General features: G+C 40.3%; 5 protein-coding genes across 5 annotated transcripts in view; 3 read left to right on the top strand and 2 right to left on the bottom strand.

The window, feature by feature from the left end:
- Positions 1 to 18848, top strand: part of LOC125889671 (uncharacterized) — a 30283-nt gene extending 11435 nt beyond the window's left edge. The window contains exons 4-8 of the mRNA XM_049577716.1: positions 1453 to 1563; positions 1795 to 1893; positions 14227 to 14439; positions 16044 to 16215; positions 16360 to 18848. Of these exons, the coding sequence (XP_049433673.1) occupies positions 1453 to 1563; positions 1795 to 1893; positions 14227 to 14439; positions 16044 to 16215; positions 16360 to 17564 (1800 nt within the window). The 3' untranslated portion in view covers positions 17565 to 18848. The remainder of the gene's footprint in view (positions 1 to 1452; positions 1564 to 1794; positions 1894 to 14226; positions 14440 to 16043; positions 16216 to 16359) is intronic.
- On the bottom strand, positions 976 to 2382 carry LOC125890914 (nuclear factor 7, brain-like). Its single transcript, XM_049579810.1, has one exon. It carries the CDS (start codon positions 2380 to 2382, stop codon positions 976 to 978), a length of 1407 nt encoding a protein of 468 aa, XP_049435767.1.
- Positions 4026 to 10457, top strand: LOC125890920 (zinc finger protein 569-like). The gene is made up of 3 exons (XM_049579817.1): positions 4026 to 4179; positions 6356 to 6762; positions 6902 to 10457. Exons 2-3 carry the CDS (start codon positions 6591 to 6593, stop codon positions 7765 to 7767), a joined length of 1038 nt encoding a protein of 345 aa, XP_049435774.1. The 5' UTR covers positions 4026 to 4179; positions 6356 to 6590; the 3' UTR covers positions 7768 to 10457.
- LOC125890917 (zinc finger protein 239-like) lies at positions 12413 to 14915 on the bottom strand. The gene is made up of 2 exons (XM_049579813.1): positions 14577 to 14915; positions 12413 to 14450 (listed from the first exon to the last, which is right to left on the bottom strand). The coding sequence occupies exons 1-2, from the start codon at positions 14746 to 14748 to the stop codon at positions 13423 to 13425; spliced, it is 1200 nt and encodes a 399-aa protein (XP_049435770.1). The 5' UTR covers positions 14749 to 14915; the 3' UTR covers positions 12413 to 13422.
- Positions 18849 to 18915: 67 nt separating the features above from the next.
- Positions 18916 to 23542, top strand: LOC125890918 (zinc finger and SCAN domain-containing protein 2-like). The gene is made up of 2 exons (XM_049579814.1): positions 18916 to 19191; positions 21703 to 23542. Exons 1-2 carry the CDS (start codon positions 19020 to 19022, stop codon positions 22692 to 22694), a joined length of 1164 nt encoding a protein of 387 aa, XP_049435771.1. The 5' UTR covers positions 18916 to 19019; the 3' UTR covers positions 22695 to 23542.
- The last annotated feature ends 47 nt before the right edge of the window (positions 23543 to 23589 follow it).

The following is a 23589-nucleotide window of genomic DNA, read 5'->3' as shown; positions in this document are numbered from 1 at the left end:
ACCCATGTTGGCAATTAGCATAGGGCCAATATGGAACATGTGGGCAATCCAATATAGGGCCAATTTTTTCAGCCCATTTTCTACCCACATGGGCCGTATATACAAATGTTGGCTGGGTGGTGCACAAAATCTAAAAAAAATCACCTTCTGTGACTTCAGGGGCTCTGTTATTCTGTCAAGATAAGTTGTGTATAAAATAACATGTAGAAAAGTAGAAAGAAAAGCTCCCACACTTAACTGAGCCATATCAACGTAGCCTTTATATGCCTTTAACTTTGGTTTGTAGCCATCTCACCCACCAACGGTATTTCTTAAAAGCCAAGAAAACAGCATCATACAATCAGAGTATTTACAAAGCAACATAAGCAAGTATTCATTTAACATTTTTACACATTTTTGCCAAACAAAATACAACTAAATCCCTGATGATGACGGGATATTTCAAAAATGAATTTTAGATTACAACAATCATTTTTGCGTTCATGTTTTTGGAATAAGCTCAAACATCAAGCAAAGATGAAAACCACTTTGTATAATTCATTTCAGACAGTAGAGACAGTTTTTTTTTCCTGCAGTCAACAAACCAGTTCTGCTAAAGAATGAAACAACAAATAACAATCTATCAGAGCTGGAATGTGTTTTGATAAACTGAACCAATGAGACTTTGAGTGGACAGTATGAAACCCTGAAATTAAAACATGAACAAAACGGAAATAATTCATCAGAAAATTTCAGAGATATCTCAAACTAAAATGACAAAGTATTTGGTGTAGAAGATACAGTGTTATATTATGATCTAATTAAGCAAAAGACGCTGCTTATAATCCAAAGAATATAATTGGTTTAAGAAAATATAAAAGTTCATCACCTTGTGATTTAATGCAGTTTGTATGCTGAGAACATATTTCTTTCTGGATGATTGTCTTGATTATTCCAAAGAGACAAACAGTGAAGTCAGAGTCAACAACACTGACATCACAAAGAAATCTCAGTCTGACAGATTTTGATCTCAGCAGTTTTAGCATCACCGGCCTCTCCAATAAAGAAATATGGGAAGAGTTTCTCGGTGAAAGTGTCTCTGTGTGTGTAGATGTGACTCATGTCCTCAGAGTCATAGAAAGACACCTCCCCCTTGTCATAGTTCAGCTGGACTCTGACCCGCTGCAGACTCTTCTTCACTGTCACAGTCCTACCATCTCCATTAGTGTATTTTCCATAGCCATGCCATAAACACCAGACTCCACAGTCCGGTGTGGCATATCTCTTTCCCTTTCTGTCAATAGACTCATTAGCCAAACCTATATTCCAGCGAGGATGATCTCCCACCTCCACCTCCCAGCTGTGCTCTCCTGAGCTGAACCCCTCAGAGCCCAGAATATTGGCGTAATTAGTGCATCTTTCTGGATTGTCAGGAAGCTGCTGGTTTTTGTGTCCCTCTCTCACACTGGTCAGATCATCAGACAGACGGAGACAGTGGCCTGCAGTGTTCGGGTCCAGAACGACGGGACTGAAGTGGACCTTCACCCTCATCTTCTCCCAGACTCTGAAGGACAGGTTGCCCAGGTGTTTGGCCACATCTATCAGCGTTCCTGAGACCAGCTGTGGATCTGACAGTGAGCACTGGACTCTGGCTCTGCTCTGAGTGTCTTTATAACTGCTGAGGAATGGCACCATGTGTTTCTGCAGCTCTTCCTCAACAGCAGAGATACTGTCAGACAGAGAGGAGATCTGCTTCTGAATCATCTTCATCTCTCTCTTTATAGTCTTTCCCTTCTGCTCCTCTTCCTCCCTCAGAGCTGCCACTCTGGACTCCTCTTCCTCTTTCAGGAACTGGTGGAGCTTGTTGAACTCCGCTCTGAACAGCTGCTTCTTGGAGTGTTGACTCATTTCATCGTATGTTTTCTCCACTTGTTTGTATTTGTCCCTCTTGTCCTGCAGAGACTTTAAGTCAGATTTCAGCTGGTCTTTCAGGTCACTGACTTTTTGTTTTATGGGAACCACCTTGTGACTCTTGTGAGGAGAAAACTTACAGACAGGACACACAGCTCTGTCTTCATCCTCACAGAAAAATTTAGGCTCTTCTTGATGCTCGCTACACACCAACATTAGTTTCCTTTCTCCCATTTCTATCTCAGATGTTCCAGTTCTCTGTATTCCAACATAGGAGTCAGACATTTTTTTCAGTAAAAGGTTCGGTCCTGGTTCGTCCATTGAGGATTTTCTTTTACAAATGGGACAGTTTTTGTTTTTAGCTTGTTCCCAGCGTTTTTGCAGGCAGCTTGAACAGAAGCTGTGGTGGCAGCCCAGAGACACAGGATCTCTGAAAATCTCTGAACACTCATGGCAAATCAAATAACTTTCGAGGAGAGCTCGCTCAGCCATTTGTTATCCAAGTGATCTTCGATTAGCAGGACTCACCAAGTTCTAGTCTCTTCGCGTCTCCACTTAAAGAACTCCAAACGTATGTTTTCCAGCAGAGATCTCACACCCATGGTGTCTCGGCTCTGAGCAACAATGTAATGGCTTCAGATGGCAACAGGATAAATACTGTGTCGTTTAAACAGGCTGACTGACTCTAAACCAGTTTAAGAACATATCTATTTTTAAGTCAAACAGGAGCAGGGTAACCCTAACCCTATGTTCTGTGAATATGACTGTGTTAATTTCATCCAGTTGGATTAAAAGCACTCTCTTAATGTGCATTCATGTAGGAACCAAAGTTATTTTGGCCACCTTCACCTAAATTTATTCTTTCTTTCAACATTGTGTCATAATAAATGTACAAATAACAATCATGATATAGAGTCTCAGCTTGAGTGTATTTGTTTTGCTTTCTGGCATATTTTCTCCTTCTCTCATTAGTTTTCTTTACCCTCTTATTGACATTAAAGATCATAAATCTTGAGTATATGTATGTATTTGTTGGAACTATTATTGAGTTAAATAACTGCGAAATAACTACATAATACAGTTTCTGATTTTCAGTGGATAAATATTCTCGCCACATTGGGTCAGATCTGCCAATAGACTTAACATGTTAAAGGAAAGAAATCTTTGGTGAAAATTTTACTTCTCAAGAGCAAAAGTTTTAGACACCCATCACTACATGTATTTGTCCACAATCCTCTCTTTAATGCCAAAGCAGAAGTGCCAAAAACTGCAGTTCCATGGATGGCCACTTGGGGCTGGCTCCAAAAGCAAGTCAATCCCAATAGACGCCAATGTTAAAACGCCCAATTTTACAGTACACATAAACACATGTACAGCCTATCCCCCAGTCATGACAGCTGTACAGGAGGGAGGGCTGCTCACATTTTAGTAAGGCTCAAAGTTGTGCATAATTACGGGTGTAGCTGCTTTGAGTGACAGGCCACCTGCCAAAAGTGTCCTTGGTATCTCAGTCAGATCCACTCCTCACTCCTCCACAGCTTCACCCCTATTAATAAACTGTAATAAGCTCACCAGCTCAACAAAGTAACTGTCAGACTGTCACATAAATACAGTGGTCTTAAAAAGCACAATATTTGCCTGTGAAATTATAAAATGAAGGAAAGTAGAACTACACCGATCAGCCAAAACATTAAAACCACTGACAGGTGAAGTGAATAACTAACATTGTTCTGCTGAGAAACCTTTGGTCCTGGCATTCACGTGGATACCACCTGACATGTTCCACCCACTCAAATGCCATTGCAGACCAAGTACCCCCCCTCATGAAAACGGTGCTCCATAATGGCAGTGGCCCCCCCAGCGGGATAATGCATCATGCCACACTGCAAACATCCAAATTCCAAATTCCCCAGATCCCAATCTGAATGACCATCTGTGGCACGAAAATGTACTGCTCTATTTCACTAAGACACTGTGACCTATTCTCAATGTGAAATTATATCTAATAACAAGAGATACAGCTATTGCAAAAGTGTCTTTCGTTTAGTTCTTGAACATGCCTCCACAAGAGTTTCAGCTCAGCTGTGTATACTGACGCTCAGGTGTTTTTTTTTTTTCCCAGGTAGCCTATCTAATTGAAACTTGTCCTTCAAGTGCTGCAACATGGCACCTCACCTGATGTGTTCATCATGAACCATGAGAACTGATTCATTGAAAACACAAGGCTTCCTTTTTTGAATAGGGGCCAACGAAAATACCTGGGGGCCAGCTGCTTCTTACTTCATATGGGTAAGAATAAGACAAGCACAACTGTTGCATCTTTCCATGAAAAAGTATTCAATTTTCCACCATTCCTGAAAGTGACAGCCTTCACTGTTAACTTTACACCTCTTTGCTGCCATGTCTGCTACCTAGCAGGAAATGTCTGCTGCTACGTAGCTTTGTTTGTTTATCGTCTGCATAGTTCCTACTTGGTGCATGTCTACAAACTGTATGATAGGGCTGCCATCATGAGATGAACAGAAAAAAATGAAATATGAACTCACTTGATAAACCAATATTGTGTGGCAGGCCACATATGATGTATTCTTGAAGAAATGCTGCAGGCTTTTTAAATTGGTCCACAAGCCATGATTGGCCCCAGGTCAGTCACTCACACAGGAATCATTCCCCCCACCCCTCCACCTCACAGGGCCCCAGTGCTGCCCCTGCTGCCTGCCCTGCACTGTCTATATTTACGCCCCTGGATACAAGCATGCACAAAAGTGCAGTAAGTGTTAATTTTTAAAAGACCAGCGTTTTGTGGTGTGCAATCAGTTGAACACACTGACAGGCTGATACAGATGCAGTTTGATGGACAGGAAACAAAACTTTTTTTGTATTTTATTTTTTCAAAAAAGCATCACTTTTGTTATGAATTAATTTACATTTAAAGGCGCTGTATGTAAGAATTTGGCCAAAACGGTTACTGCACTCAAATTCAAAATACTGCTGCGAGTCGAGAACCCAGGCTGTTCACACAGAGGGTTCTCAGTCAGATTTTTTGCAAGTGTATATAGGGGTTCCACAAGGTTCAATCCTGGGCCCTTTGTTGTTTATCATGTAAACAACATTGGAAAAAATATTGGGATGCAACCTTTCCTTTCTATGCCAATGAGACTGCCATCTACTGCTCTGCTCCCACCCCAACAAAGGCTTTTGAAAAGATTCAGCATGCTTTTGACAGAGTACAGGAACAACTTGATCATCATCTTGGCCAGGGGCCTGCTGCTTGATGAATTGCGCATATTACAATTATCGTCTAACATCATTGCGTCTGATAAATTGGTCTTCTTTGTCATAACTTTATATATGCTACAATAAAGCTTAAAGCTGATGTCACAATTAAATCATATCAACACCAAATTGATAGTCTGAATAAAATCATCCTGATATTGAGCTGTGTTAGAAAACAGCTGCGCAAAAATATACCTAGTCTCCCTCTTTAAAAACCAAAAAGGAAAATCCCTCAAACACCATGAAGTGTAGACATGATAGGCTACTTTCCACATTTCCAGCAGCAAAGCTGTCAATTAGGCCCATTATCTTTAACAGGGATCATTTCCTCCAACAAAACAAAATGTTGGCACTAATTAATGGTGCTATTAAGTGTCCGCAAATGATCAGTTTCTTTCTTATGAAGGGGTGGGATTAAATTTCGACTTCTTTCCACTCCTTTTTGAACAATCGTTTCATTGTCTGTTGGTGTTGCTTTCTTTTCTTTTTTAATGTTCAAAATAAACTTTCAAATCAAAATCAATCACATTAATTAAACTTCCCGTCATGACTGGGCTGCATTTCTGTCAGCGGAGTCATTTTTTTCCGAACAGTTGATTGGCCAGTGGGTGGTGCTTTTTATAGAATCAGATTCAACCCTGAACTTAACCTGCTCTGGAGCAGGATAGCCGTTCAGAGTAAGTTACCATGGTGATCTACCTAAAAACTGAACCGGCTTCGTGAGACCGAAAACCCAGGGTTAACCCTGAAGTTACCTAGCTAAGACATTAATCCTGCTTCGTGATACAGGCCCCAGGTCTCCCTTGAAAAAGAGATCCCCCATCTCAGTGGGACTAAGCTGGTTAAATAAAGGTAAAAAAAAAAACAAACAAAAACAAAAACAAAACAAAACAAAACAATTGGTAGCCTAGTATTGTAATTCCTCACCACACTTTACCCCCCTTTAATGTGGAACTGACAGGGGCCATTGTGCAAAATGATTAATTTTACGTTTCGTACTTTAAAAATATTTTGCTAACAGTACTTCCGTTATTTTTTTTATTTTTTATTTTTTTTTACATTTTCAATGCACTGTGAAAACATTGTGGTATTTAAATGATCTGAATACTTATTCCACCACTGCTAACTTTATTTTTATTTATTTATTTTATTTTATTTTATTTTCCAATTTATGTTTATGTGTTTAAAGTAAAAGTAGTAGTTTATAGAAGACTTTCAAACGTCAAAGATATGAATGAAACGTCATCAGTTGAAAGCGGAAAGAGAAGATCCACCGCCACTGTCGGAACTTCACAGTGTGACACCACCGGAAGTAAACAACACAAGCACTGCTGGTAGCGTTAGCCGCACGCAGTGGTGAGCTAGCAGGAGGACGATATTGTCGTCGCAGTGAAGACAGTTATTTGAAAACTAATAAAGCAACAATGGCTTCAGTTGAGTATTTGAGAGAGTTTGTCAACGAGAGACTAACTGCTGCTGCTGAAGAAATATTCGGAGTTTTTAAAACAACTATCGTCGAGTACGAGGAGGAGATCAATCGTCAGCGCAGACTGCTGGAAAACGTCTGGAAACCTAAAACGAAGTTAAACAATACAGGTGAGTTAAACCTGAGCGATATTTAACAAACAGCAGAGGAATATAACTTACATAGGACCCAAATGGTTTAAATACAGACTTGTATTTTCTGCTCAGATGTTTTTATGTCGTCACAATAGCGAATTCCTTTTGTTCTCAGTCCCTCCAGAGCCCACACAGCAACGTGCCTGTATGGTGGAGGAGGCTCTCGCTGACCAGCAGCGTTGTATTCAGGAAAAGATCACCAGTGTGGACCAAGAGGACCCAGAGCCTCCACAGATTAAAGAGGAAGAGGAGGAGCTCTGTACCAGTCAGGAGGGAGAGCAGCTTGAGCTGAAGGAGGAGACTGATGCCTTCATGTTGACTTCTTCTCATGAGGAAAGTGACCACAGTGATGATCTGACTCCATACATGAGTATCGATGAAGAAAAGCCTCATAGCTACACGTCAGTTACAAGCTCTATGGTGTCAGAACCAAACATTTCCCACCATCCCCTCTCTCATAACCTCTATATGTCTGAGAGCCAGTATCAGACAGGAAGCAAGCATGGAGACTCGGGATTTAGTAGAGATACAGAGCCAGAATCACAGAGGAGACATCACACTAGCGGAAGTCACAGTGACAATACAGACAACCCGAATTTGTTTGGTATCCAACACTACAATAATACGCAGACAGGTAAACGCTCCTACATATGTGACACATGTGGGAAAGACTTTAAGTTCCAGTCAGTGTTGCAGAGACACGTGAGCGTCCACACAGGTGAGAAGCCGTATTCTTGCAAAATGTGCGGCAAAGCTTACAGGCAGAGCGGCGAGCTGACAGTCCACATGAGAACCCACACGGGCGAGAGGCCATATATGTGCAAAGCATGTGGGAAAGATTTCGGACGCAACAGCAGCTTGTGGGCCCACATGAGAAGAACCCACATCGGTGAGATGCCGTACCTTTGCAAGATCTGCGGGAAACGATTCTTTGGAGTGTTTGAATTAGAGAGGCATTTGAGATTGCATACAGACAAGTAGTTTTAATGTGACGAGCCACATGAATGAACTTTGTGGAAGAAGTTTTTCACAAATCAATCCATAAACGGGACAAACCGTCAAGCCGAGACTCCTCTGGAGTGAACACTCACTGACATGAACACTTTTCTAATATCATATATTTGTAATAGTGTGCTACGCATTTCCTATAAAGAAGAGGTCACAATTCCAGCAAGTTTTAAAATTAACTTTTATTCCCCTGTCATATATTTTTGGTAACAACAGTAATTTTTTTTTAACAGCCATAATCTTTTAACTGTTTGAAACGTCCTTGTTGTACAATGAGTGCATTGTACATACAAATGTTTCACCTGTTACATTTATATTATTTTAAATCTATTAAACCTTGCTTACGGTATTAGAGTGGATTGTGAACTCTGATGTTGAGGCTGAGAAACTTTTTATGTATTTTGTGATTGCTTTAACTTGATGACTGCCCTATTACTTGACATACTGTGCTGTTTTTGAGCTATGGACGAGACAAACGCATTGTAGATGGTGTGCTACATAGTGCCAGTTACTCAGACTGATGTTCCCACCTTGGTGCGGTGGAGGATTATGTTAACTATGAGCAGTAACGTTATTGTGGTGGCTAAATTTGCTTCAGTCACTCGCCAAAAAAACAATGGTAATCTATGAAGTGGCTGGTACATTTTTGAAGGTGGACAAAGAAGGTATTTTCCAACCCTGGTAACAACCCATGTGGTTGTAATGTAAACCAGGACTAGTGCTTAAAGCGGCTAAATGCTGTGTATGAAATAAGAACACCAGATTCACCCTGATGTCTGCAGCTACCAGCAAAGTCTGTTCATTATGGCAGCATCAAAAGTAAAAGTAGTCACAGTGAGGAATAGTTCTTTTCAGTGAGTTAAGTTATAACATGCAAGAGGATTTCAATGTTGTGGCTCACTGGCTGCAGGTTAAATAGAGCAGTGGTTCCCAACCTGGGCTCCCGACCCCCTTTAGGAGTCACTGAAGCTTCACGGGGGGGGGTCAAAAGGCCTTCAGTTTAGATCACTATTTAAGATTCTACGCTTTTCAAAAAGTCTCACAAGTTAAGGGCATAGTGACGACCTGAACTCAAGCTATATTCACAGAGCCTTCACTCTCTGCTAAACAGTGTCGTCCTGCATTAGAAAAGTTCACAGTTAAAAACAACCAAAGAGTAACAGAACAATGGTCAAGCCTCAAGAAGAAAATATATCAAAAAAGAGACCCATTGTATGAAGTATGTATGATTTTTTTTTTTTTAAATTATACATATATATGACACAATTTTGACAAGAAATAAATACTCTGCTCAAAATTCATTTTCCACAGACTTCCTGCAGTTATTGTGCTCACTATTTGGGTTAAGTGACAGTTTATCAGTTGTTCTGTGCTGTTATTGATACGCACTGAATACATTTTTTTTTTTTTGTTTAATACATAATCATTTTCCGCAAGGTAACAACAGATGACGTTAATTAAAAGTAGTAGTTTATAAAAGAATATCACTTTTCCTTGAGGAATAAAGCAAGCTAGATGTATGTCCTTGCTACCTCCAATACCAAGAAAAACACACTTGGTGATATGCATTGAATTCACTATAGAATGTCCACCATCACTAGGTCAGGGCTCATCAGTTGACTCAGTGACAGAAAAGGGGTCGATTAAGATAAAGGTTGGGAACCACTAATTAAGAGGATGATTTAAAAGTGTCACATCCACTGACGGAAATACTATATAGTAAAAAGAATTGCAAAAATGAATAAATGAAGTTGAACTGTCTGGGAAAATGGGGATTTAAGCCTGCAGTTGAAAAATTAAAGTCATGTTCTTCAGAGGGAAGATGATTAGATGAAAATACTCGTTAGAAACTCCATGGAAATCATTAAGAAAAAGTTTATTTTGACTCCAGATTATAACGTAGAGAACTTTTAAAAGAATTGTGGATGAATGCAAAAAAGTTAGAAATGTGATAGGATGCCTTGTAGGCTGGGTAGCTCATATTGCATCTTTGAAATACAATGGGAACAATATATGGTGATCACAGTTACAGTGATCAGCTGCTTCAATGGATCAAAAAGCTTAGGACAGAATCATTTTTATACAAATACTGTTTAAATCAATTGTAGTCAAGTATGCCATTAACTATGCTCATTGTGGCTCTTTTTTAATACGTGACAACATTGTGACAACACTTTGCCTTGTGATAACCTGTCTGGCCACCTGAGGCTGGTGCTGTGTGCACACTGAATCATGACGGAAAGAAAGTCTTTGGCCCTCATTTATGGAACAAAGACATGACAGAAAACTGGGTGGACGGTCCACACAAACCTCTGCATTTATCAGTGTGGATGTGAACGGTCAAATCTCACGTCAGGTCTCATCATGTGTACACAAGTTGATGTCGGCATGACAAATAAATCTGACTGAGTTGGAGAATTGTTACTAGTTATCGGTCCATTAATCCAAGTATTTGCAGCAACTTATTAATCACTTACAAATGTGTGCCCTATGAGAAAATATGGTATTTTGTAAAGGCCTACGTCACTGCATGCTCAGCTCACAGCTGCCTGGCTCTGTGGCTCCAGGCTGACTGAAGGCTGAACATCACTGCTGCTCGCTTCTTATTTATCTGACACTTTTCTTTTAAATGCTGACAGGCCAAAGCATGTTTACATAATTTATCATTAAAACTATGTACTGCAGTTGGTGTCCCTTTCCTGGTGTCACCTTCTTTCAGCTGGGAAAACTTAATGTTCTCATTGTCATTCTTTCATCCACATCTGCAGTGCAAAAAAGTTACTGATATCTTCAGAAAACATGTTATAAATAAAGATTTGGGGAATATTAGGAACTCTCTACTGGCAGAATCAGGCTGCTGTCGACAATATATGAGAAAATATAAAGCACAATAGTCTTGCAGGAGAAACAAGGTCCCGTGCAGCTGCATGGCATTTGTTGTAACCTGTTTTTTAGGACCCTAATGGTCTCTAGTTAAGAATTGTTCTTGTTGCCAAGGTCAACTTGTGGCCCATGGGGTTTGAATGGTGGCCATCTTGAATTGATGTCCGCATTAATGGTGAAAAACGCAGATTTTCATAACTCCTGAACTAGTCACAATACACAAGCTGTGTCTCAATTCAGGGGCTGCAGCCTTTGAAGGACGTGGCCTTCGCAGTCTACGTCGGTCACGTCCTTTGAAGACTGCATCAGCCAAACTGAAAGGTCTCTGAAGGATTTCCTGGTTGCATCACCAATTGTTCTTGGTGTTTCTGTTACCTAGCACCCTAGCTAGTACCAACCTAGTAAGTTAGTTAGCTCTAAATCATGGACCCAGAGATTGTTATTATATATATATATTTTTTTTAATTTAATACTTGAGGAGATGATTCACCGCTGGAGTCACCGCCGTTTCATATATTTCAGGCTGATGGACCATTTTCAGGTTAACTCATTAAATTCAGATTGATTGAACTGTGTGCTTTTAGCTTATAGTAACGTTAACAACAGTTAACCGGTAGTTAGTAAACAACTGTTAATATATGATTGTCGCCAGTGCGCGTGCATCTTTGGATACGCTGGGCCATGAAGGATTCATCTGTTGCATTCTACAAATTCTAGGAAAGAAGACTGCATCTCTTGGCTGCATTTGAGGGAGCCTTCGAAATGGGAAAGCCTTGGTTGCGCCCATGTGACGCAATCTGTCTTCATTTGCAGCCTTCGGCCCTGAATTGAGACAGGTAAAAACAAATGAACCCACTTTTTCATATAATTTGGGCAACAGGAAACAAATGGAAACATCACTGACATGCTATATTTACTCTTTATTGGTAAAGAACGGGCAAATGACACATTTTAGGCTCACAACAATATAACGTCTGCTATTTGTTTCGCAGTTGTTTCCTGCAACAGCCAAATGTAGCTACTTTATTATCTTAGATAAATCTCAAGGGTATTAAATGGGTGCGGTCTATGACACCAAGATGAGTCTGTTTCAGGCTGGAGAGGTGGATCTCAGATCAGACCTGGAATCTGGTGAAGTGTGAATGATCCTGTTGAGTGTTAAGTGTAGCTTATGTCTAATAAGCATTGAAGTTTCATAATCTTACTTATCTATAATGTCACAGCTTTATTCAGTACAGTTACCTGGAGTAGTTCTGCCTATCAAATGTGAAGAACAAGTCTGCAATGTCCGCCAGGTTATTGTTGGTCTTCACAGGGAAGAGGAGCATGAACACAAACTGCCAACAGTCCATGAGAGACAACAAAGAAAGAATAAAATCCCAACAAGTGGCACAAACCCTACATCATTTTCACCTTCATAACCTAACATCCAGCAGATTTAACAAATTGAACAATTTGACAATAACACACACTTTCAAAATTTTAGCAAATGTGCCAAATTACTATTGAAAAAAAATGTTATTTAAAATATTAAAGTCCAAGTACTCGTGTCCAATGGCCTTACCGAGGCCATGATGTGTGCATAGGGATTTTTGTTGCAGCTAGATGAGGTGTAAAAATGTTAATCAGCAAAGTAACTATAGCTGTCAAGTAATTTTAGAGGCCTGAAAAGTACATTTGCCTGTAGAACTATATGTAGCAACAAAGTACTCAAAGAATACCTCCAATATTTATATATTTATTTATTCAAACTGTTGGCATGGCATTTACATGCAATCTTGGCCATGTGATGACCATCAATGTTGTACATAATTACAGTAAATAAGTACATGTAGTTACATCCCACCACTGCTTGTTCAATACGAGGCAGCTCCATTGATCAAATTACCAAACGTTAGCAAATGTTACTTAAACTTAACTTCCAGCCAGTGAGCTGCAACATCAAAACATTTGGTTATAGCCTTAGAGTTCAGAGTGTTTCCAGTATTATCACATCATCCCCAAACTTATCTTTATTTTTAGAATACATACATGAGCTCAGACACCAGCATTTTGTTGCCCATGTCTCTTTGGGGACTGATCATTATATGATCTACTCAGGCTTATTCGTTAATAGCACCATGGTACATCATTTACAATTAGTGTGTCACTTCAAAAGCCAGACACAACAGAAATTATACTATAAAAAAATATAAATATGTTTGACATGTTGCAGACAAAAAAGACAAGATTATTGTTGGCAGGAAGATGATACAAGTGACCCAACGCAACCTCAACATCAAAATATACTAAAAGAAAATTCACTCAACAGATCAAACATCTCTAGAAACATTGCACCCATTGTGCAACAAAGACTTTTCAAAGTCATAAGAGATTATGATTGTTTCGAAGAAATACTGCTGCGAACAAATATATAAGTAACACAGTAATATGAAGGTAAAAAATAAGGTTAGTTAAACAAAGCTTGATGGCATTGTTGACGACAAGATACTGTGACCTCTTGTAGTAGTAATAGTATGCATTTAGTACTTTATTTAGTCAGTAAACGTGTCTCCATGGGAGTTTCAGCTGCTGGTTTCTCCTGTGTATATTGCATGTAGTGTTTTCTCCAGTAGGTAATGTGATTTCAGTAAAACTTTTCCCACAAGTGATGCAATTATGTGATTATGACATGTGTGAGCTCTTGTATGTTTTGACTATGAACTATGAGAACTGAACCATCACAAGTATTTGATGACTACAGGGCTACTCGCCTGTATGTGCTGCCATATGATTTAGCAAATGAGACACACGGAAGTATCTATTCCCACAGATCTTGCAAACGTACGGCTTCTCACCATTGTGTGCTCTGATGTGGATCCTTAAGTGACCACTAAGTCTGAAAGCTCTGCCACACGTTTCACATTTAAACGGCTTCTCGCCCGTGTGGATTCTCGCGTGGGCTCTCAAATCTGACATCTGACAGAATCTCTTCCCGCACGTTTTACACGTATACGTCTTCTTCTCATCCGTGTGGACTCTCATGTGCCTTTTCAACGGGGAATTGTCACTGAATCTTTTCCCGCAGACCTTGCAAGAATATGGTTTCTCGCCCGTGTGCGTTCTTATGTGGACTTTCAAGGTGCTGTTGTGTCTGAAGTCCTTCCCGCAGATCTTGCACGAATATGGCTTCTCACCTGTGTGTATCGTCTGGTGTCTCTGCAGATGGAACTTAGACTTAAAAACTCTTTCACACGTGTCACATTTGAATGACTTTTCACCTGTGTGAGTATTCAAGCGATGCATTGACGACATAGCAGGGTTGTATACATGGTAAGTGTAAGTATTGCTTTTGTGTTGTTGACTCTGTTGTTTCAGCTCTGCATCTCCTGAGCATGATCCTGCGTCTCCGTGCTTGCCTCCTGTCTGATCCTGGCTCCCAGCTACATAGTGATAATTGTGAGAGAGGAGCTGGTGGTCACTGTTTGCCTCTGATCCCCCAGAGCTTATGACTGACACGTAGCTCAGAGGCTGCTCTTCCACCACACTTTGAGTTTCATCACTGTTCAGGTATGGAGTCTGATCTTCACTGTTGTCACTGTCCTCATAAGGAGCGATCATAAAGGTATCAGCCTCCTCCTTCAGCTCAAGCTGCTCACCCTCCTGACTGGTGCAGAGCTCCTCCGGCTCCTCTTTGATCTGTGGAGGCTCTGGGTCCTCCTGGTCCAGACTGGAGCTCCTCTCCTGGTCAGCGAGAACCTCCTCCTCCTGACAGACATGTTGGTGTGGGAGCTCTGGAGGGACAGATGACAAAATGGATAAGACACCACTAGGATGACGGAGAAAACAGACATTCAAGCAGATAAATACGAGTTAATTTCAGCCATTAGGATACTATAAGGCATTTAAATGCCACACACCTGTCCTTTCTAAATTAATTCCAGGTTTCCAGACGTTTTCCAGCAGCCTGCGCTGACGGTCGAGCTCCTCCTCGTACTCGACGATAGTCCTTTTAAAAACTCCGAATATTTCCTCAGCAGCTACAGCCAGTCGCTCATTCACAAACTCCCTCAAATACTCAACGGAAGACATTGTTGTGACGTTGTAAATTAAATTATAAGCTGCACTACTACTGTAATATCGTCTTCCGACATGAGAGCGCAGCTAACGCTACTAGCTCCTGTATTGTTTACTTCTTCTTCTTCGACTTATTTTTTAATGGCAGGTGCCAACTGGCGTTGAAGGCACATTGCCGCCACCTACTGGCCACAGCCCAGTACTCCATTAGGATTAAAAAAAATCTTTGCTTGGTTTCTTTTAAAAAATCAAACAAGTTTTTATATTTTCTTTTCCTCAGTGCCTAATGAATTATTTAGACTGAATATTCCCACCTCACAGTTCTTTAGCTCCCTCTTTAGATTCTCTCCATTACTTATATACTTCTGGCCAGGAGCTTAGCACCAAGTTCTTGGCCCTGTGTAGAGGCCCCCCACCCTTCCTCTTTTGATCCATGTCTCTTTCTTTCTTTCTTTCCTTTATATTTAATTATTATTACAATTTAACAAATAATTGAGCCTGCAACTGTACACCAAAACAGGCTATGATGTCATTCAACATTGTAGCTATGATGCTAATTTATGATACTGATTAATCATTTATGTTATATAATGCATATATACTCCGAGCTAGATTCCTTAATGTGTATTGATGGAATATCGGAGTATTCATTGCAAAGACAGACTGACGGACTGACTGACCGTAGATAGGTAGGTAGATAGACAGACAGACAGACAGACAGGCAGGCAGGCAGATACATAGATAGATAGATAGATAGACAGACAGACAGACAGACAGACAGATAGATAGATAGGTAGACTGACAAATAGATAGACAGACAGACAGACAGACAGACAGATAGATAGATAGATAGATAGATAGATAGATAGATAGATAGATAGATAGATAGACGGACGGACGGACGGACGGACAGATAGGTAGATAGACAGGTAGGTGGACAGATAGATTGACAAATAGACAGACAGACAGACAGACACTTTTTCCACATATGTCCTGTAATATCCCATAACCTCGGTATTTTCCCGAAAGACCGCAGGATTTGAGATTTCTTAGAGTTACACTTTACAAATTGTCCGACCAGTTGTACCAAGGAAATGTACCCTATCATTTAGTGTAAACTAGAGCCTGTTGTAAACACTCCGGTACGGTAGGTGACGCTGTGCACCTAAAACTTAGTACTGCAATCTGCCAAAAATGCAAAGACGAAGAAGAAGAAGAAGAAGATTAACTTAAATAACATGGCATGAACGTACAGTACTGAATGAACTGGTTGTCGATACTGTTTCCGTTTCATCAGTAATTAAACAACAATGTCTTCAGTTGAGTCTTTGAGAGAGTTTGTCAAAGAGAGACTAACTGCTGCTGCTGAAGAAATATTCAGAGTTTTTGAAGAAAGTATCGTGAAGTACGAGGAAGAGATCAGTCGCCAGCGCAAACTGCTGGACATCGTTGGGAAACCTGAAGTAAAGTTACTCGGGGCAGGTGTGTAAAAACTTTAATGGTCTATAAAACTATGAGGGGAGTGTGAGCCATAGTAATGGTTTAAATACAGACTTGTATTTATCTGCGCAGGTGCTTTCTATAATCACAGTAGTATCCTATCTATTTTGTTCCCTGTTCCTCCAGAGCTCCCACAGCAACATGTCTGTAAGAAGGAGGAGGTGCTCGCTGACCAGCAGTTCTGTATTCAGGAGAGGAGCTCCAGTCTGGACCAAGAGGACCCAGAGCCTCCACAGATTAAAGAGGAAGAGGAGGAACTCTGCATCAGTCAGGAGGGAGAGCAACTTGAACTGAAGGAGGAGGCTGATACCTTTATGTTGACTCCTACTCATGAGGACAGTGACCACGGTGAAGATCAGACTCTGGACTCAAATCCTGATGAAACTCTAAGTGCAGAGGAGAAGGAGTGTGTAGCCAACATGCCAGTTATAAACTCTGTGGTATCAGAAGCACACAGTGACCACCAGGTCCTCTCTCACAGCTCTCATGTAGCTGAGAGCAAAGAGCAGAAAGAAGGCAAGCATGGAGACTCGGGATTAGCTGAAGACGCAGAGACAAAACTAAAGAGAAGATGTCACAAAATCAGAAGTCACAGTAACGATGTTAGCAACTCTAACTTGTCAGAGATTGACCGTAATACTCACACACCTAAACGGTCTTCTGAATGTGACAAATGTGGAAAAGATTTCAAGTATAAGTCACAACTGCAGAAACACATGAGAACACACACAGGTGAAAAACCATATTCTTGCAAAACATGTGGCAAAGACTTCACATGTAGCAGTGTCCTGAGTGTCCACATGAGGACCCACACAGGGGAGCGGCCGTACCTTTGCACGACCTGCGGGAAAAGATTCCGTGGCAAATCGGTATTGAATAATCACATGAGAACCCACACGGGTGAAAAACCATACTCTTGCAACACATGTGGCAAAATATTCCGTCAGACATCCTCACTGAACATTCATCTAAGAACCCACACAGGCGAGAAGCCGTACTCCTGCAAAACATGTGGGAAAGCTTTCAAATGTAGCAGCAACTTAAATGTCCACACGAGAACCCACACGGGTGTGAAGCCGTACGTCTGCAAGACATGCGACAGAGGGTTCTGTGACATTTCAGGATTGATAAGGCATATGACAGTCCACACAGGCGAGAAACCACATACTTGCAAAACATGTGGGAGAGGTTTCACAGCTAGTCGTGACCTGACGATCCACATTAGGAGAGACCACACAGGTGAGAAGCTGTACGTATGTGAGACCTGTGGGGAAGGTTGCCTTGATGCATCTAATTTGGCAGATCACATGAGGACGCACACAGGGAAGTAGCTTCGTGTTTGTAAAATATGTGGGAGATGATTCAGTCATGGATGGGTTACTGAAAGGGCCTCCCAGACACAGGCAAATGTAAAGCACACCAAGAATTATGTTACTGGCAGTTGACTTGATTACAGAACACAAGTCTCGCACACACTGGCTCCATATGCATTTCTTTTATTTTGATGATGACGTTTTGACCTTTGGGTCTTCTTCAAGATCAACAATCGTACTGAGACACAGGTGCACTTACTGTTAAGTAGACCACACCTTTGGCACACAGCTGATAATGATAAGATGATCATGCTGCACTACGAGGTTGAGCAAGTCACACTGTGTGACACTTTTTACTTGATTCAAATTTTGAATGCATCACGAATGATAATGATTCAATACCTCTTCCATGCTGCTTATTTCTGTCCTTGGCGATAATATCAAACCTGTTACAAGAAATCGAGGGGTCTGGTTTGACAGTAATTTAAGTTTTGAGGAGCACGTCACAAAGCTTGTGCAAACATGTTTTTATCAGTTAGAAATATTTAAAAAAAAATTGGATCCATTTCAGCTTTTAAAGACACAGAGACAATTTTACGTGCCTTCATCTCTTCTCGCCTGGATGACTTCAGCAGCCTCTTTTCTTGACTGAATCAAAAACCTATTTATCAACCCCAGGCTGTACACAATTCAGCTGCCAGACTTTTAACCAGAACCAAGAGACATGATCACATCACCGCAGTTTCAGCCTCTTAACATCGGCTCCCAGTGTGTCCCAGAATAGATTTTAAGAGTTTACTGATTACTTTTAAGGCTCTTCATGGTCTCTCTCCCAGCTATATCTCCGACCTCTTGGTGCAGAACATGCCAGGATGTACTTTGAGGTCCTCGGGCAGAGGTCTTTTGTCTGTTCCATAGTCCCAGCTGAAAACTAAAAAGGACAATCTGCCAGAGAAATCAGGTCGAGTCAGTGATCCCTTTTTATGTCTTTTCTTAAAACATACTTTTATCAGAGAGCCTTTCCTGATTTTACTTGAGTTTTAAGTTCATTTAGACTGTCTTTTATTTCCTGTTTTTATACACTGAAGTGCCTTTATCAGTTCTTTTAAAAGTTGTTGTTTTTGTCTTGTCTGTTTTAATTATTGACATGTAAAGCAACTTGTAACTCCGTTTTGAAAAGCGTTTATAAATAAAGAATATTATTACTATCATCATTATTATTAGTGTATTTTTATACACAATTACTGAGGTAACAAAACAATGCTTATGATATTTACACACAAGTTCTGAATGAAATGCCATCAGTCAGCTGGAAGCGGAACTAAATGCTCCCCAACTTCCGCTGTCGGAACTTAACAGTGTGACGTCCAGCGGAAGTAAACAACACAGCCGCTAGTAGCGTTAGCAGCAGCCGTTAGACGACATTGTAGCTGTAGTGCAGATTCATTACTCCATTTTTGTAACTAGGCAACAATGTCTTCAGTTGAGTATTTGAGGGAGTTTGTCAACGAGCGACTCGCCGTAGCTGCGGAAGAAATATTTGGATTTTTCGAGAAGACCGTCATCGAGTACGAAGAAGAGCTCGACCGTCAGCGCAGACTGTTGGACGTCGTTTGCAAACCTGAGATAAATACGCACAGGATAGGTGTGTAAACATCGGTGGTCCTAAGAAAACACACAGCATGACTTAATTAAAGTTGGGGGTTACGTGTGTTACTCAACACGTCAGCATTGTTTTCGTGAAACATGTTTCCAATGCAGCTAACTGCATTCACATGAAATCTGGTCCAGATATTTTAATACATGAAAAGTTACATGCAGTAAAGTGGAATTATACAGGGGAAAGGGTTAAAGATTACAGCATGCGATGTATAATTACTCTGGAATCAATTTGCTGTCTTATCTTGTGTACTCCGGGTGTAACAGTACATCAGACTAATACGTATACCGTAAAACTTCTATTAATAGCCCAGGCTGTAATTTGCTTAAATCACTGGAAGCAACAGGCCTTTATTTGGGACAGACCTTTAATTTCTTTCTCTCAAAACTGTTGCTCAGTAAAGATGGGAAATACAATCACATTGTTTATTATAAATAAACAATGTGATTGTATTTCCCATCCCAAAATGATTACTTGTATACAAATTAGGTTTCAGGTAACACATAATTAATTTCATCTAGTTCCCAAAAAGCAACAGAGAGAAAGAGAGTTACCACACCCAGCATACTGACACAAAACCACTTTATCCTGTTAAAACAACCTTAACAACTTGAATTAATTTTTAAGAAAAAAAAACCCTTTTTATTATTTTGATCTGAGGACCCTTACGGACCACGGGAATATAAATAATTTACAGGGTATATGAGGAGTGGACACGTAATTTGAGGTAGCCAACAAGCTGGGTTTATTCATTCATACTTCATACTTCTATTAAAAAATGAACCGATTTGCAACCAGACCAGGCGTCTAATTGACACAGGCGTTAATTTGTAAAAAGGTGTAGCCACACCGGGCAAATTAAAGGCAGTTATGTAGTTATTTTTAAGCACTGGTTACGTACTCTGTTGGGGTATTGTGACGCACTGAGCAATAATCTTGATGTTTTTTTGGAGGAACTTGGAGAGAGAACCTGTTGGTTACCATTTCTATTACAATTACAGGCTACAGAGTTTGGTCATAAAACTGAGCAAACATCAGGGCGCATAGGGAAGTAATGACTTCTGCATCACTTAATAAATCATATGTGATTTTGTTTTATACCAACAAACAAGCAAACTACATTGTTAAAATGTGAACAGTCTTTTCCCTGGCAGTTTTGGTTGACCAGCATTACAGCTCCTCAAGGTGCAAGCTTACCTTTTATCAGCTCTGTGCACGGCCTCCTTTCATCCTAGGAAATAAATACAAATACAGCAAGATAAAAAACAAGGTATGCATCACGTGTATACTGTGTATGGTTAATATACTCTTGTGATAGCAAACTGCAGTTCATTTAGTTTTTCCATGTTTTAAGGCACGTGAAATCGAAATAAATTGTTTTCCGTAGTTGCAGGGTAAGATACATGTACATGCAGTGGTAGTTCCCCCTTGTTACACTGTGTTACATGCTAATTACAGGCCCTGCAGACTGTAATCTAAAGCACTATCATTAATCAAATTGTGATTATTTTTGACAGATAATGCTGCATGAGGCACAGTTTTAGTTGTAATGGTAATTTTTGCATTTCATTTTCACAAAAAAAAAAAAAAAAAAAAAAAAAAGCAAAAATGATGATGTGTTTTTTGTTGGGAGACTGTACCAAGCAAGCCTGTCCCCTTACACCTTGAATATGATTTATAGGCCGGGGCATCTCTGTAGTAGCACTCATTTATAATGGTATGGTGCAGTGACACATTTTACCTTCTTTAAAAAAAATTGCAGCTCCTGCAATTTGGATATTGCGCTAGGCCAGATTGCAAATTTATGCAGCTCTACTGTCATCAGTTACATTTAGTTACAGGGTAACTAGAGGGTATGCCGCTGTAATCTAAGGCTCTTTAAGTTCCCCTTATAGCTTAGAGAAAGAAAGGAAAGACGGAGGAGAGAGAGAGGGGATGACATGCAGCTGAAGTCCATGCTGGATTCAAATCAGGACTCAGCTTTAATGTATTGTGTGCATGCTCTACCAAGTGCTTTCTGTATAAAGAAACTAATCTCTCAGGGTGTTCAGGTGGGATTTTGGCCCATTCTTCCACACAGACTTTCTTCTTGTTATCTAAGAGCTTGTTTGAAGTTTGCTACACAACCTTATGAGGAGCCTGTAGATCAATGGAAGAATGTAATGTGGTCAAACGAGACAAATCTCACCTCAACACTGTGAGAGGTTAGTTTCATTGTTCAGGAAATGTCTTGAAGCTGACATTGCAAACAAAGGTTTCTCCACAAAGTGTTAAATAGGTTTCAGTAAGTGTGTTAAATATTCTTTTGTTTTTGGTGTAGTTTTATTGTGTTATTACCAATGTCTTGTCTAAATTTCATGTGAATAGATATATTGGAAACAAGTTTGTGTAGTAATTATTTCTCCCACTGTAGCGCCCTAATGGTTTTGAGACATAGATGTGTGTTACTCTGTCATCACAAAGGTGTCTTATTCCGTTTGTTCTCTGTCCCTCCAGAGCTCCCACAGCAACATGCCTCTATGGAGGAGGAGGAGGAGGCTCTCGCTGACCAGCAGCTCTGTATTCAAGATGGGAACTCCAGTCTGGACCAAGAGGACCCAGAGCTTTCACAGATTAAAGACGAAGAGGATGACCTCTGTGCCAATCAGGAGGAAGAGCCACTTGTGCTGAATCACGAGACTGATACCTTTATGATGACTCCCAATTATGAGGACAGTGACAACAGTGACGATCAGTCACCGTACTTAGATATCGATGAAGCTCAGAGTGTGGGGGAGGAAAACCATTTAAGCTACATTTCAGTTATAAGCTCTGTGGGATCTGAACCAAACAGTGACTACCAGCTCCTCTCGCACAGCTCTCGTGTAGCTGAGAGCCAGTATTTGAGAGGAGGCGAGCACGGAGGCTCAGGATCCACTAGAAATACTGGGTTAGAACCACACAAGAGAGATCACAAAAGCAGAAGTCACAGTTACAGTATAGACAAACCTAAGTTGTCAGGGTTTCACTATAATGCTCACAAAGGTAAACAGTGTTTCACATGTGACACGTGTGGAAAAGAATTTAAGTGTAAGTCGTCACTGGAGAGACACCTGACCATCCACACAGGTGAGAAGCCGTATTGTTGCAAAATATGTGGGAAAGATTTCAGACTTAGCAGCGTCTTGAAAGTCCACATGAGAACCCACACAGGTGAGAAGCCGTACCTTTGCAAGATCTGCGGGAAACGATTCAGTCAGACATCAACACTAAACGTTCACAGAAGAATCCACACGGGCGAGAAGCCGTATTTTTGTAGAATATGCGGGAAAGATTTCAGACGTAACGATGATTTGATAGTGCACATGAGAACCCACACAGGTGAGAAGCCGTATTCTTGCAAAGTGTGTGGAAGGGATTTCGGACGCAAGAGTAACTTGTTGGTCCACATGAGACGAGCCCACGCTAATGAGAAGCACTTGGAAGACCTGTGGGAAACTATATATTGATATGTCTCATGTGGCAAAGCATGCATACACACGAGTAGCCTTGTATTTGCAAAATATGCGGGAAACTATTCGGTTCTAGTGGTTCATGTAAACAAAAAAACATAATTGCAGCACTTGTGGGAAAAGTTTTACTCAAATCACACTCGTGAAAAAACACCTGGGATCAATATACAGAGGAGAAAATATCAAGCGGAAGCTTTTGTGGATACGAGTTCACCGACTGAATGAAATCCACATTTACAGTAGCTACAGTTCTCTTACTGAATGTACAATATTAAAGTAAGGATGATATGTCAATATGTTAATGTAAAGTTTTCCTTTGTATGACTCTGTATTACTTATTATTTTGTTTGCAATATTATGTCTAAAGCAATCATAATCTCCCAAATCAAGGACAAATATGAGTTTACAGTGAGTTCACTGCAGTGGATGTTAAAATAATGGTGTGATCATGATGGATGTTGGTTGTGCCAAATGTTGATTTCTGAAGTTTCTCAATCACTTTAATTTAATATGTTTAATAAGTACTTAAGAACCATGTGTTCTGTATATGGATCTGTATGAAGCCTCCTGCACATCTTTACCTGAAGTGGATTTTACATTTAAGAGTAACTGACCATTGTTGTTTTTATGATCATGTAAGAAGTCCAATAAATACAAACATGCCTTCTTCTCTTTGCTATTTTCATGCATTATCTGACGTTTGTGTGTGACCAAGTTCTGTCTCATCTTTGCCATTTTTGTTTGATGATTGATGAGTGATTAACTGATTATGAAAATAGCGCCAGTTAATATCAGAGAATAAAAGTGCAATAATTATAAACAGAATAAACCCTCTCTTGCATGCACTTTCACATCTCAGCAGTTCTGCCTACTCTTTTTATATTTATATATA

Source organism: Epinephelus fuscoguttatus, linkage group LG6, assembly GCF_011397635.1.
Source record: "Epinephelus fuscoguttatus linkage group LG6, E.fuscoguttatus.final_Chr_v1".
Classification (NCBI taxonomy): domain Eukaryota; kingdom Metazoa; phylum Chordata; class Actinopteri; order Perciformes; family Serranidae; genus Epinephelus; species Epinephelus fuscoguttatus.
Note: the sequence above shows the minus strand (reverse complement) of the source record. Positions and strands in the feature narration are given on the sequence as shown.